This window comes from Lissotriton helveticus, chromosome 7, assembly GCF_964261635.1.
Source record: "Lissotriton helveticus chromosome 7, aLisHel1.1, whole genome shotgun sequence".
Taxonomy (NCBI): Eukaryota; Metazoa; Chordata; class Amphibia; order Caudata; family Salamandridae; genus Lissotriton; species Lissotriton helveticus.
This window is the reverse complement of record NC_136068.1, coordinates 48827121-48843328: the sequence shown is the minus strand read 5'-3', so window position 1 is coordinate 48843328 and position 16208 is coordinate 48827121. Positions and strand designations below refer to the sequence as shown.

General features: G+C 41.0%; 1 protein-coding gene across 1 annotated transcript in view; it reads right to left on the bottom strand.

The window, feature by feature from the left end:
- LOC144767997 (alpha-2-macroglobulin-like) overlaps positions 1-16208 on the bottom strand; it is a 190053-nt gene that overhangs the window by 110066 nt on the left and 63779 nt on the right. Inside the window, exon 9 of the mRNA XM_078651388.1 lies at positions 1275-1389. Coding sequence (XP_078507514.1) covers positions 1275-1389 — 115 coding nt within the window. The remainder of the gene's footprint in view (positions 1-1274; positions 1390-16208) is intronic.

The following is a 16208-nucleotide window of genomic DNA, read 5'->3' as shown; positions in this document are numbered from 1 at the left end:
TCTATTTTATCGACTTTATATTTAGAGTAACTCTCCCTTTTTCCTCAGACCTTACTATGTTGAATATGCATCTTTCAATAATGTCAGAGCTGCATTGTGTTGATAGTACCAGTCACTTTCTTTACTCATGGGGGTGATCTTAATACACCATGAGCTACTTTCATTCATGTCAGTTTTACATTATGTTTACAATACTAGTCCCAGCTATCCTTGTTGTGGCAAAGCACTATGCAGTTATTTTATTTATTTCAATTCAAGATTATGTCTATAGTAGCTGACCCTTACTCCTGTAACACAGCTGTGTTTAATATACATCTTTCAATAATGTCAGAGCTGCATTATGCTTATAGTGCTGGTTACTTCCATCACCCCTGTGGCTGTTGAGAATACAATATGAACACATTTCATTCATGTCAGTTTTACATTTGTTTGCAGTACATGTCCCCGCTATCCTTATTGGGCCAAAGCACTATGCTTTTATTTGAATTATGTCAACTCTATATTATGCCTATAGTAACTGACCCTGTAGCTGATAGTAACTGTCCCCGAATATACATATTTTATTAATGCCATATCTAAATTATGTTTACATTACCATCCTTTTCTCTGCTGCTCTGGTTCTGGTAAGTGCACCATGTATGTTTCACTTTAATGTCATGTGTCTATCATGTTTACAGTGCCTGTCTCTTCATTCCCTGAACTAACTGTGGTGAGTAGTCTCTTTAAATCTCTCACTATTGTTAGTTCCATTTCATGTTTCCACACCTGTCCCCTCCTCTCACCTTTCTGACTCTGATAAATAAGCAATGCACACATTTTATTCAATGTAGCATTAAATAATTTATGTTAACAGTGGCTGTCGCCCATCCTCTCTGCTGGGTGTGGTGAGTATTCGGTCTAAGTCCCCCATTATTGTAAGTTCTACTTTAGGTTTACTACACCTGTTGCCTCCTCTCACCTTTCGTGGCTGTGGTAAATAATAATAAAATAATAATAAAGGGAATTTTATAAAGCGCCTGGTACGCTAAGAAGCGTGTCTCCGCGCTAAATAAGCAACGTGCATCTGTTATTCCTTCTAGCATTGCATTTTGTTTACAATACCTGCCCGTCCACCCCCTCTGCTGGTAGAGGTGAGTACTTCAACGGAATCTCTCATTATTGTCAGCTCTAATCTATGCTTCCTGCACCTGTCCCATCCTCTCATCAATCCAGCATGTGGTGAATATGCAATGTACATCTTTTGTTTATTTATATGCTCCTTATATTTACAGTACCTGTCCCCTCCTCCACCATGATCGCCGTCACTTCGATTTTATCTTCGTAGCCCGAACGCTTCATCTGGAAGATTTTTGTTGAAACCACTTCATGGAAGCATCCTTTGTTGTCCACCTGAGGGCAGATAGGATAACATTATTTTAATACATTGGTATTTTGAAAAATTCCTATTCCTTGACCACACCCCCAGTGCTCCCTTTGCTGCCCCCCCAAGCCAAGAAAACCATGGTCCAGTCCATCCTGCTCTCCGGACTGGACTATGGTAATGCGCTCTACCTAGGCTCCCCCACCGCCGTGATAAACAAATTGTAGGTCATCCAGAACTACGCAGCAAGACTGCTGACGGGGACGTCAAAACTGTCCTCCGCAAAACCCGCCCTCCGTCTCCTTCACTGGCTCCCAGTAAGAGAGCGAATCAGCTTCAAGTCACTTTGTATTGTTCACAAATCCCTTCAAGGGGATGTATGACGTTACAACGCAGGCTATTACGCCTGCCTTTACAACGCGGTTTTTACATCGCATACCATTACAACGCATAGTGCTTTTAGGTGCTGGATAGTGAATAGTTTAATTTACTATTCCAACTCCAGTCCCTGTGGACACTAGGGAAGGTTATTGGATAGTAAATTAACCTATTCCCTATCCTATAGCGCCCCGCAGAGCAATGCGTTGTAATAGTTTGCGTTGTAATGGTTGCGTTGTAATGGTAGTGCGTTGTAAGTGATGTTTACCCCTTCAAGTTCTTGGCCCCCCTCTGATTTCTGCAATGGTTCAACCCTACAAAGCGAGGAGACAGCTGCGATCGTATAACCTCCACCTCATCGCAACCCCCAGAATAAAACGTGCTCGAAGTGGCGGCAAACTCTTCTCCCTCAATGCGGGCAAACTCTGGAACGTTCTACCTCCGGACGGAACTCAACCACCTCTCCTTTAGGAAACAGTTAAAAACGTTCCTATTTCCCTAAATTGATCTCCCTCGTCCTGCTCTGGACCAGTTGGTTCAGCTTAGCGCTGGGAGGCCTCCGGGTAGCCATGCGCTCTACAAATGTCCTTTCATTCATTCATTCATTTCATTCATTTGCAAACGTAACTTACACTTATGAGTAATTTATACATGCAATTTACATTACATGTTGAGTAACTTTACTACTTTGGGCTATTCCCAAAATCCCAGTTGCTCTCCCTCATCCTGCTCCAGACCAGTTGGTTCAGCTTAGCGCTGGGAGGCCTCTGGGTGGCCATGCGCTCTACAAATGTCCTTTCATTCATTCATTTGCAAACGTAACTTACACTTATGAGTAATTTATACATGCAATTTACATTACATGTTGAGTAACTTTACTACTTTGGGCTATTCCCAAAATCCCAGTGTGAAGTTACTTGAAAGTGTAGATTTACAAGTCTCCGCTCCAGAGTGACTACTGCCAAAAAGAGAGACAGTAGTAACCCAGCACCACAGATGGACGACCACTGATACTGCTACAATGTTCACTTACAAAATAATGGAGGTAGGATCATAAACGGAAAAAAAATTAAGAAATAATATTAAACTAAATTACACTATTGAAGATAATCAATTATAAATATAATTTATTATTGAAGAAATATCTAAAAATAGTTCAGATGTATTTACACATCATTTATGTCTATATTGTGTATGATACATGCACACATATGCACACTTCTTATAAACATGCATGAACACATATGAACATAGCATACTTAAATGCAAAGAACAGTGACATAGCAAGGTTGCCATCGTAAGATCAGCCGGAGAGGAGAAAGGGAAGAGTAGATTAGAGGAAGGGCCCTAGGCAAGGCGCGCACGAAGCTTGCAGTTTGCCAAGGGTCATTCCTCCAAGGCCTCAGAAAGGGAGATTTCCACATGTTGGCTCATGCCTATTATATGTTACTGGTGTTCTGGAACCTTTGCATTATGATGTATGCGGCTGTTTGGAGACGGAATTAAAAGTGTTATGCATAATGTAGCCTCCGTTCTTGTAATGAAATTGACATCCTTCAACTGGGAGGCTTAGACAAGCTGGTTGTATTTTAAATAATGGTGTGATAGATGTAATGTCACTACCTTTCCTTTCCACTTTACCAACCCTCATTTTAAGCACATTACCTTCGCCCCTTTCCTCCTCTCCCCCTTACGTGGGGCAATTGTTTGGCACATTTGTTTTCAAAATCTGTTCAAAACTATTTGCTGGTTTATAAGGATGTCATGCTGTTCAATGTGATTAAATAACATTGAACAGTATAACTAGTGTGTACTAGTGTATTAATGTCTATTGAAATTTAATAGTGTGTGCTCTATAAAATTGTCCTACTGGGACACACTTTCTACTGTTCTGTAAGAAAAGACTGAGGTAATCCTCCATCCATCTGAATGTTATATTCTGAAGGCTACTATCAAGATCAGGGAAGCTGATCTTTTAGGGAGAGAAAGGGTTTGAGGTAATTTTTAAAAATCAGAAAAGCAAGTCTAGCTGGAATAAGACTTTTGGCTGCTGGTTAGAGTGGGGGAAATACTTCTTCCTACTTAAATTCTTGGCCTGGTGTCCAAAGAGCTGTCTCTAAAGATAAAGTGTATTTGGAGCAGCAGTACTGGAGTTACAGAACATTTTCTACAAGTTCAGAATAATTGACTATGAACAATGAGTTGTTGGTTGCAGGGGGTTTGAGCCCTCTTCAGACAACAGCCACAATCTCCATCAGGGTGATTTACTAAAGTCATTAAATGTGCTTAACCCGCTATGGTTTGGCACACAAGCAGTCAGGGTGAACATAGAGGCAAAGTGTAAAGTATATATTGCAAACCAATTTAGAAAAGTAGAAAAAAACATAATGAATTGTTTGACACAAAATCGAAAAAAATCCAATCAATAAAACCTGAGGAATGCAAAGTTGATGGATGGATGCTTGAATTAACCTCAGCCACTGGCAATCGCTCGGGCCCCATCCCAGTCCATAATTTTTCGCCCACCATGCAACTGCAGTTTGGACCCAGCCATATACAAATCAGTCTTGACCCTGCTGCACCTGGGAACCGACCTGCACGAACTGTGATGTATTCCTATAGGTTCTGTATCGATCCCCCTATTCCTGACCCTGTTCTGGTTAACAAGTTAACTAGCAGCCATCCCATGATGCAGAAACCGTTATCTGATGAAGCCACACCACGGCACAGGAACGTGTTATCTGATTAGGTCATAACGCTTGCCATCTAATTAGACAAGCGATATTCCTCCAGCCCCTGATAAGGCATACGGAGTTCTCAAAACAAATCAAACCTATGACAACCTGGGAAAAACCCTGCGGCCATTGTTTTGATTTCACCGAGAACTTCAGCAAAAGAATGTGCTAACGACCAAGTCGTATGACATCCTTATTGACGTATCTATGTCCATCCTTACGTCAATCTCGGCACCTTATAGGTATAAATATTACCGGTATTGCCTTAAGCAAACACACGCGGTGGTGACGAGATCGGAGCAGCCAGACTTGCCGAAGCCCAGAGCAGAGCAGACCCCGCTGGCGCAGCCCCGCCTTCCTGACGCGCTGAGAACGAGACGCTGCTTTCTCCTGCCGAGAAATCCAGCTCCGGCGCTTCCGGGCAGCCCTCGCAGGCAGCCTGGAATATCGAGACCAGAGACGAGAGATACCATCCCTCAACCATCCTAGATTCAAGGTACAGAACTGAATAACCCCTTACAGAGAATTCTTGAGTCAGTCACTTGGCAAAACAAACTTAACTTAAACTGCTACTTTCTATTCCCACCCACGTATTAGGCTTAGGTCAGGTACACTGGGGTAGGCGTAGTTAGAAACACCAGTTGAGTACGATTAGTCAAATATATATGTGTATGTATCTATTTTATCCATTTTAAACCTGCATATGGCTTAGAAACCATATAAATGTTTTTACAGTGTTATTTTATACTTCTGCTTTTATTGTATGCACTTTACTTAACCATAAGTATTGCGATAATATCGATCCATTTCTCTTGTATGAGAAAAGAGACTGATCAATAAATACCATCTTTTATTGAACACGCCCGTCTCTTCCTTTTCTCTACAATCTGGTGAGACTAAGAATGCACGTACTGACTGAGTAAAATAAGTTGTCTTTTGTTTTCACACGACTCTAGAGATACACTCTTGATTAGGGGAGAGCAAAGTTGTCATGTTCTATGGTTGTCAGAAACTAAATCCCTTCTTGTCTATCCAGGGAGGTTCAACTCCTCCTTGCCTATTCGAGAAAGTTTCTAGTGAACTCTGAGCTAGCTGGCAAACCCAAAACTTTAAGTCTAATATCGACAGTAGAAGACCTAGTTAACGTCTGGTCTAGGCCTATACTATTGAAGGTATTATTCCAATGCGCAGAGCCTATTGGGATAATAGGAACTACACTACATGGCGCCCAACGCGTTTGGCAAAGGCGATAAAACTAACGTAAGACATTAGAGTAACTCAGTCGTGCTATTTCACTCAGACCCCTTTTTTTCCCACAATACTCCAAAGACGTCTGGAGTGGGTGAAAGGTCATATCCGCCAAACCTCGCAGGAGGAAACTCCTATGTATGGTTCTTGGTTTAGTCAACGTTGAAGGATACACTGTTCCAAAATATTGTGCATCTAATCTTTGTTTCCATAAGAAACCTGATCTGCAAACAAACGGAATAACCTTCTGGACAGTACAATGTCAGACAATCAAGGAGATAGAGAGGCAGCTAGAATAACTGCTGAACTCGTAGCAGCTGATAATGCACTGCAAGAAGCAGACCCGAATATAATACTCATTGCGGTCAACATAAGAAAATCTATAACTTTAAAACTTATAGAAAATGGACTGACACCTAGAGGTGGCACAGTCATATTCGTAATAGAGGCACACGAATATCGGCAGACAGAGGTGTTCTATTCATGGATACACTTTCCAGCAGCAAATGCTGTAACAAAGGTCTTCCACTATTACAAAACAGAGGAACCTCCTGAAGAGTACACTCCTTTCGAGGAGGTGGAAGTACCACTTAAATTTCAAGAGCACTTGCTCTTGTTTAATGGCGCCCTAAAACATAATAATCACATCACCAGGCTCAGTCCATTAGGTAGACCAGGAGCAACGTGGCCGGTCCTAGCCGGATACACACCACATCCAGACATCGACGAGATGTCTGCAGCAAATCTTTTAATACAACTAAAACAATTAATAAAATTGCATAGACAATTAGTCCAATATGTAATGCGGACTTCAACAATCCAACCAGCAATTAAAATTCCACAGCTGACCCCTCATCAGGGGAACACAAATAAAATTACACCACAGAACATACAATCCTGCCTGGGTAAAGTACCAGCTAAACGGGAACAAATACCATTCTGGTTAGCACAAAAAATCACCCAAATAGAGGCGGTGTTTCCAGACACCACCCCGTTGGAAAAACACAGGATTCTGACTATCTGTCTTCCAATGGGAATTGCACCACACGTGGAGGACTGCGACAATTGGGGTGCAGTCTTTGCTTCCATTTACACAAAAACGCATGGTGTTCCATCCATCTCGGTAATACCAGATGTGCTAAAACAAATTCAAGATGAATACAGTCCAGAACCCACTTTAACTCTTGGTATGAAATTACTAAAAGACTTCAAGCAGGTCTCGGCAATACTATTGGCCAACATAAAGGGAGAAGCAGCCAGAGGTTAAAAGAAATAGATATAACAGAACAACCAGCTGAAATTGCCAGAATTATAGAAAAATCCTATGAAGAACTAGGCAGAGATAGTTTAGATGGAATACCAGTAAAACCACAACTGATTGAAAGTCCTGAAAAAGTATTTATTCATAATAATTTAACATCACAAAAAAAGAGCTGGGATGCAAACAAACAATCCAATCCTAAAGAAAAGAAATTCCAGTCCAGGGGAAGGTCTCCTCGGCGAAGAGAAAAATCTCCGAAGCAAAGACATAGGTCTCCCCAAAGTGATCCCTCTGGGAAAAGATATAACCTTAGAAATAGGGATAATATAAAGAAGCCTGATAGATATCAAGATTTTGATACACGCCCCTCTCAATCTTTTGAGACTTCCTCGCAGAAATCGGAAAGAAGAGGACGATCAGAACAAAGAGAAGAGCACGCCAAGTCCAAAGACAAGGAACCTGCTTATCTAAAAAAGAAATTACAATTTCCAAAAAAGAAGGTAGCCAGTATTAAAGTAGTTAACAATGCCGAGAATACTGAGGACACAACTGAAAAACGGAGAATGGGCTCAGACAATGCTAGACAGCGCAGCAGAAGTGAGCATAGCTCGCAAAGTCCTTATGAATCTTCTGGAGACAGTGGACACGAATGAATATCTTCAAGTGGAAACTGCAGACACCAGAGTTCGCAAACCTCACAAAATATATGAAATAACTTTACGTATAGAAGGGGATAAGACTAGAAAAATAAGGGGACTCTTTTGGGATAATCTCTCCAAGGGCTAAGACATCCTTCTAGCTGAAAAAGACTGGCCACCAGAGTTTGTCAGGGACTGCCCTCATGGCGACGAAATAATTATGCCTGCCTTCTCAAATCATATCCCAATTCATACAAAATACACACTTGCTAGAAAGTGGACAGTAGCTCAAGCTCCTGCTTTATATAAAAATCACGTAGGATGGGATGAGGACTCTCCTCCTCACAAAATCCAGTTAAAATCACAACCTACTGCACAAAGACAGTACCCAATTAAGCAAGAAGCTAAAAAACAGGTAAAAGAAATCCTAGATCAACTAGAATACCAGGGGGTGATTGAAACTTGCACCTCACAAATGAACAACCCTTTGTTTCCGGTCTCCAAACCAGACAATTCATATCGTCTAGTTTTGGATTACAGACACCTTAACTCATGTTGCAAAACTTTTGCGGTACAAAACTCGCATAGTGCTGCACTAATGAATAACATAGTGCGCAAAAAATACAAAACAACATTAGACATCTCTAATGGATTCTTTTGTCAAAATATAGCACCAGAGAGCAGATATTTGTCTGCGTTCTCAATAAATGGCACTCAAAAACAATTCTGTCGGTTAGCCCAGGGATACAAGAACAGCCCTGGAGTATTCTCAGCGAGAGTAACAGAATTACTACAAACATACGATGACGAGGCATTATCATATGTCGACGACATTTACCTAACAGATGATGACTTGGATACTCACTTGAAGAGAGTGAACACCATAATACTTGGGTTCGCAGCAGAGGGTTACAAATTCAACTTTAAAAAATCCAGAATTGCCCATCTAACAGTCCTGTTCTTAGGATATGAATTATCAAGTGAAGGCAAAAGCCTGGCTGACAATTTCCTAGAGAAATGTGCCGTACTCCAAGCACCTAGAACACTAAAAAACCTACAGTCAATTCTAGGCTTCCTAAATTTCGGAAGAACATACATTGCAAATTACGCAGAAAGGGTCAAACCCCTTTATGATCTAATAAAACCAGATTTTAAAAGAAGCAATTGGACTCAAATACACACAGAAATTCTGAGATCCTTACAAACTGACATGTTAATTAAAACAAAATTAGAAACACGTGATAACACACGCAATCTTGTGATTCGAGTCATCCCAGGAAGATGCGGATTCACATACCTAACCTCTAATGAGGGAGAAAAGGTACCAATTGCATTCAAATCACACTTGTACACAGAAGCTGAAAAGAAGTTCAGCATTAAAGAAAACATTGTTCATGCAGTTCAAACCGCAATAGCTAGAGAAAAAGATAAAGCTGACGGTAGACGTATTACAGTCAGAACAGCAGAATCAGCCTTTGAGGCATTAACAACACCGTGTAATTTACCAACAACAACATTGAATCCGGAATGGATACAATGGGTGAATTCAATTACAACGGACAAAGTATACTACTACTTTGATCCAGAACTAGAGGAACTGAAAAATCTAGAATATGAAAGAACATTCCCTCTGCCAATCGACATTCTGCCCTTAAGACAATATGCATGTGTAATCTATACAGACGGACAGGCTCAACCCTCCGTTTGGGGAGAACAAGCATACAACCCCACATGTGAGATTACAAAAGAAGTGTGGCGCGGAGGTAAACTAAGACCTCTAATAACAAAAACACTCAGTAGAAACTAATTCAGAACAACAGACTGAAATAATAGCATTGAAAATGGCGCTAGATAATGCAGATCGCGAATTCCCGACACTAATAGTGTCCGATTCATATTACTGCGTCAAATCATATAACAACGATTTGCAGACAAGGATTCAAAACGGTTACAAAGATGACACAGGTGCAACAATAAAGCAAAAACTGCTTTGGGAACAAATAGCTCTTTTACAAAAAGAACTACCAAAGACTCACGTGACACACTCACTGAGTCATCAGCGTGATGGCGTTCACGTTGCAGGGAATTCATTGGCTGAGACAGCCACAGCGGTAGCAACTAAATCGGCTTCCGTAGCTCGAAAAAAGCGTACAGTGAAGTACATTGACGGTGAAACAGTGCTGGCGGTGAAAACGTCATCAAAAGGCGACTGCTCAGCGCTACCGATCAACTATCCACTCAATTATACATACATAATTGATGCAAACTCCGGCCCTTTTGCTCGAATCCCTGGAGTGGGGGACAGAGTAATTCCAAACATGGACAGGAGAATCTTGTTAATTGCAGACGCACATATGGGTGAGGGTCTCGGACACCTCAAAATAAAAGATTCTTTGGAAGAATTACAATCAAGGTACTGGTGGCCAGGCATGAGCCTGCAGCATCACATTTTTGTAAAAAAATGCCCGGACTGCAACAGAAATCGCAGTGGCGAGAGAAACGGTATACTACCGTGGCATTTCAATCCAGAAAAGATCAACAGCAAAAAGCAAAGCGTCCGATTAACATATACAGGCTAGTTTCCACTTATAATGTGGATCACCAGCACTCGGCTGACGTCTGGACTGTTATACAAAGATAGGCGAGTCTAAATGGCATATACGCTAGGAGCATGCTACGTTTGACCATTGTTTTCACTTTAGCCTTAAGCCTGAGGGGAAACATGGCCAAATGAGCATAGCATAGCGGGATTCTTCACTTCCTTCCTGAGGGATACGGGATGGTGTAAAGAAAAAACCAAGGCATAAAGCTATCTATAACGGAAAGGATATTAGGTTCGGGAGCTGGGTGGGTCAAACATCTAATAAGTGTCCAACGTAGTCTAAATAACCTGCCAAGAAATTCTCTGAGGGGATTCAGTCCGTACGAATTATTATTTGGAACTAGGATGTTAGTCTTAGACCTCGACAGTCAGACTTCAGTGGTGAAGGAAAAAAGCTTTGATATCAAAGATAGTTTGGCTATTTTGCAGGACTTAAACGAAACAAGAAAAGACCTGAGCAACATAAAGTTGAAACAACAGCCAACAACCACTGAAGAACCACCACCTGTCCCAGCAAGACCTGTCTGGATTCCAAAAGTCAGGGATCTAGTCAGAGAAAAGATCGCGGTAAAGAAGGAATTTGGGCCTTCTTACAGAAAAGCAGTTCCTGTCTTGTCTATCAACGGGACAAGATCAGTTGTACTACCGCCGCTTGCTGGTAAAAAGGAGAACCGAGTTGTATCAATCGACCTGGTAAAACCACAATCATGTGGCCGATAACAAACAGTAGGCCAAGTGGACTCCCGATAAGTAGTAGAACACCAAGATTTGCTACCAATACAGAGGTCCAAACTAAGAGGCTAATCACATTCGAAACGCCTACAGAACAACAACAAGGACTATGCAACAATGCATTTGAACTCAGACCTCTAAAAACCCAAATAAAAACATTTAGTAGAGACACACCAACCTACAATGAAGTAACAAACGAATATGCAAGAAACAATAATCCTGAAGCAATTGGAACAATTGACAGAACTGCATCCGGCTACTTCATAAACTTCGATGATTCCTCTGAAGACCTAAGTGAATCAAAAACACAGCCATCAACAAAAACCTTTAAAGATAAAGCTAAAGAACTTTTGAAACAACTGAAAGAAACATATCTGATTTCTCCATGGATTGAATTTTGGGTGGGTTTTGGTGCATTTATCCTCATACTTTGGCTGATCATGGTACTAACTTTGGGACGCTTCATTGAGGGAAAATATGCAAAAATGGACACAGCAAGTCAGAAAATCAACTTGATCCTCAAACCACACACATCTTCACACGTCGAGAAAAGAGAACTTTCTTCAGTCCACTTCACAGCCAATCCTATACCGGGTGGGGTAGCATGGGACAACACTGACTACGAAATTTATGGTCCGGTCGAAATCCTGAAATATCCACACCAAATTAAGATCTCATTGAGTGACTTTGTAAAACCAAGCTCATTTGCTGATGATTGGGACTTTGAAAGTATAAATAATATGATGTCTGACCTAGTGATGTCTGCTAAATTTACCAAACATGATTATTTGCAGGGTTCGACAAATTATGATAGTATGTACTGTTACAACCACTATGGTAACCATTTTCTACATAAATCTGCATAACCTAGAAATGTTTTAAATTATAATCAATGGGAACATTGTGCAACTCCTCCAAAAGGAAGCTCAAGAACCTTTTATGACAAATATTCATACTTTTCAGGTTTTAACACAAGTAATGCTGAAACATTTTATTTCAAATTGTCAAATAAGACAGGGACAAAGACCATGCTAACGAACACAAAATTTATATATTCAGACTCATTTTTTGAACAAATGAATACTTTTGGTTTCGATTATTGGGACAAAAATGTTGAAGTAAAAAGTGTTTGGGGTACAAAAGAATGGCAAGTACAAGGTATAGAATCATTGTTTAGAGCCTGCATGATCCCAGAACAAATTATATTTTTAAATGACACTGTTCAACAAACCTCCTGTCTTGGCTTAGCCAAAATCAAAGACTTAAATAAACCGTCTATTCCAAAGCCAACTATGAACAGCAATAGCTCTACAGATGAAGAGATAGACGTAAACTATGTATTAAACCAAAACAGAACACATCCTGATTGGAAACAGTGGTTGATCTGGCCCACAGATACTAATAACTGTCAAGACAGATTCCTGAACAAAATACAGGGGTTTAAATTGACCAGGCCAGACCCTAGATATTCCCAAAGACAACACCCAGGGATAATAACCACCTACAGTGTGGGCAAATTATGCCTTCAATGGCTACAAACTTCCACACTGGCAGAAATTAAGCAACACCTAACTTTACTTACTGATGGTGCTGACTTGCGTGATTTCATTATGGGACCGCGCAAACAGCGTCAAAAACGCTTCAAAGCAGCCTCTGTATATGCAGCTTACAACGAGGCCTGGAAGGTTACTCAAATTGAGACAGCAGAAAGTATACGGGAAATTGACCGTATTAATTTGGAAAAATCACTTTCTGTAGTGGACAATGGGTTAATGACTCTGTCCTCCAGAATTTTCTCTTTGGACAGCATTGTGTCTTCAGCAATCGACATAATATCGCAAGACTTACTGTTGTTACAACACGGTCAGTCTCAATTGCGTTCTATTGTACAGCTTGGCTGGACGTTACAAAATCTGCGTTCAGGCTATGTGCCTTGGCGTTTAATCAACACAACGTCACTATTCTATATCTTTAACCTTACTGATAGACAAATCAGTATGGCTCAAAAGGGTGCTGATTATACAATCCTGAGCATTGAGAAACTTGAGAGATTACCAGTGACAATGTCAGAACGACCTGTCAGTGAATGGATAATACATGGGATAATTAATATTCCAATATCAACCTTCAGGTTTCAATACTGCCAAAAATATATACAGGCTGGCATGTACGAAAAATTGGGAAAAGGGTACATTAAGACAACATGGAACTTGCCCTATTCACATGCATGTGTCAGTAATAAAGGACAGAAAGTGTTTCTTAGTGGCAATAATTGTGCGATGTCACTAAGCGGTACACTTCTGTGTAACGGAATTAGTTTGCATGGAGCCTGTGAAGGGAACTCAAATAACCTTTCATGTCACCAGCTAGGCGCACCTGCAACAGAGATAGAACCATTTTTTCAAAGACTCTATAATGGGAGTTACATTCTAATTGTGAATCGCAGATGTTGTAGTCTTATGCCCGGCACTCCTTATCTCGTAACTACGACTGCGAAGGTCATGTGCTGTGGACACTCATTGTTCCCCAGCTCCTTTCCAGACAGGGAGGCAAGGGCATGGCCCAACTTGAAAATTACTTCTATTCGAATAGATACTTTAAGCAGAATGAAAACAGTGCTTCTTCAGACGCCGACCAGGCTCACGTCATCAAAAGAAACGTATGATCTCCTAGTCGCAAAGGACGACTGCAGAGATTCACTCATTGTTATCAACTAATTCCCCCATACATTTCGCAGAAATCCTGAATGAAATCTTAAATATTTCTGATACCAGTGGAGTCTCAAAAGTATTTAAGACAGTATTTTCGATGGCATTAACACCATTCAAAGCCATACTGGGTATTTTTCCAGATTTCGTCCATTCGATTTTTGGCGGACTTCCCCTCATTTTGGGACTAATTGCAGGAATCCTATTCTTAGTCCTAATATTTCGTTATGGCAAACCGTGTCACAGACAAAACACCTGCGACAAGGGAAGAAACAATCAGAGCCATTGGATACCGGGACCGGATATCAAAAATCCTGGGACTTTCCCGGCTTAGAGACCTGAACATGACTTGGTTTCTTTCATTTCGACCAATGTGGCATCGATGTGTTTTACCTGTATTAAGGTGCTTGCTGTGCGGAGAAGAATGCGTGTTGGACACCTGTCTGACGCTACAATCAGATGCGCCAATGGATGCAGAAACATTGTTGAGTCCGATAAAGGCTCATGCTTTGTGCTGCCCTCAACGGCTACCAATCCTGATGACGGCATTCGTGGAATCTTCACCACTACGATTAAGGGGTAGTGAAGTTCAAGATGAAAGCAGCATCGATCAGGTACGACCTTCTGTCAGCAATACTAATCAAAACGTCAATGGAGACAATCATGCGCACAAATGCATGGTTACACCTTTTTCCAAGTTAGTGGAACTCTCCCAGGAAGCTGTTGACAGCTTTTTCGACAGTCTAAATGATATGATGTTCTCACCAGAGCAGAAATAGAGACTTTTGAGCAAGCTAGCACACGGCGTTCCCAACACCCTGAATTTGGCCTTCAACTTTAATAATAAAGTAACATGAACAATTTCCCCTCCAGTTCACGGACAGCAATTTTTTCAGCAGCCCCAAAATATTTTTACGATTTTTCGGGACACTAATCATCTGCTTAAAGTAAGGACTATTCTTAGAGAACTAAAATTTCTATTTTTAGATACTTTATAGACATTAGCTAGCTGCCCTCTGGTATGTTCATAATTATTTTATTCTGTGATGGAATGGTCTCGAACCTTTCTTCTGTATTAAGAGCCATTTCATGTGTAAATTCTCATATACCAATTAGCAATAATGTATACATATGCGTGATTACTTTAGCATTATTCTGCAGCTTGAGTGCATATAATACATGTGACTGTTTTTACCGTATATTAGATAATTTCAAAATGCATTTTATGTATTTTGGGGTGGTAAGGTATACACGATACTCTACAGTATGTTTTACTATGCCTAGATTCATAAACATGGCCATAGTTAGCGTGGAGTGGGTGTGATGTATTCCTATAGGTTCTGTATCGATCCCCCTATTCCTGACCCTGTTCTGGTTAACAAGTTAACTAGCAGCCATCCCATGATGCAGAAACCGTTATCTGATGAAGCCACACCACGGCACAGGAACGTGTTATCTGATTAGGTCATAACGCTTGCCATCTAATTAGACAAGCGATATTCCTCCAGCCCCTGATAAGGCATACGGAGTTCTCAAAACAAATCAAACCTATGACAACCTGGGAAAAACCCTGCGGCCATTGTTTTGATTTCACCGAGAACTTCAGCAAAAGAATGTGCTAACGACCAAGTCGTATGACATCCTTATTGACGTATCTATGTCCATCCTTACGTCAATCTCGGCACCTTATAGGTATAAATATTACCGGTATTGCCTTAAGCAAACACACGCGGTGGTGACGAGATCGGAGCAGCCAGACTTGCCGAAGCCCAGAGCAGACCCCGCTGGCGCAGCCCCGCCTTCCTGATGCGCTGAGAACGAGACGCTGCTTTCTCCTGCCGAGAAATCCAGCTCCGGCGCTTCCGGGCAGCCCTCGCAGGCAGCCTAGAATATCGAGACCAGAGACGAGAGATACCATCCCTCAACCATCCTAGATTCAAGGTACAGAACTGAATAACCCCTTACAGAGAATTCTTGAGTCAGTCACTTGGCAAAACAAACGTAACTTAAACTGCTACTTTCTATTCCCGCCCACGTATTAGGCTTAGGTCAGGTACACTGGGGTAGGCGTAGTTAGAAACACCAGTTGAGTACGATTAGTCAAATATATATGTGTATGTATCTATTTTATCCATTTTAAACCTGCATATGGCTTAGAAACCATATAAATGTTTTACAGTATTATTTTATACTTCTGCTTTTATTGTATGCACTTTACTTAACCATAAGTATTGCGATAATATTGATCCATTTCTCCTGTATGAGAAAAGAGACTGATCAATAAATACCATCTTTTATTGAACACGCCCGTCTCTTCCTTTTCTCTACAATCTGGTGAGACTAAGAATGCACCTACTGACTGAGTAAAATAAGTTGTCTTTTGTTTTCACACGACTCTAGAGATACACTCTTGATTAGGGGAGAGCAAAGTTGTCATGTTCTATGGTTGTCAGAAACTAAATCCCTTCTTGTCTATCCAGGGAGGTTCAACTACTCCTTGCCTATTCGAGAAAGTTTCTAGTGAACTCTGAGCTAGCTGGCAAACC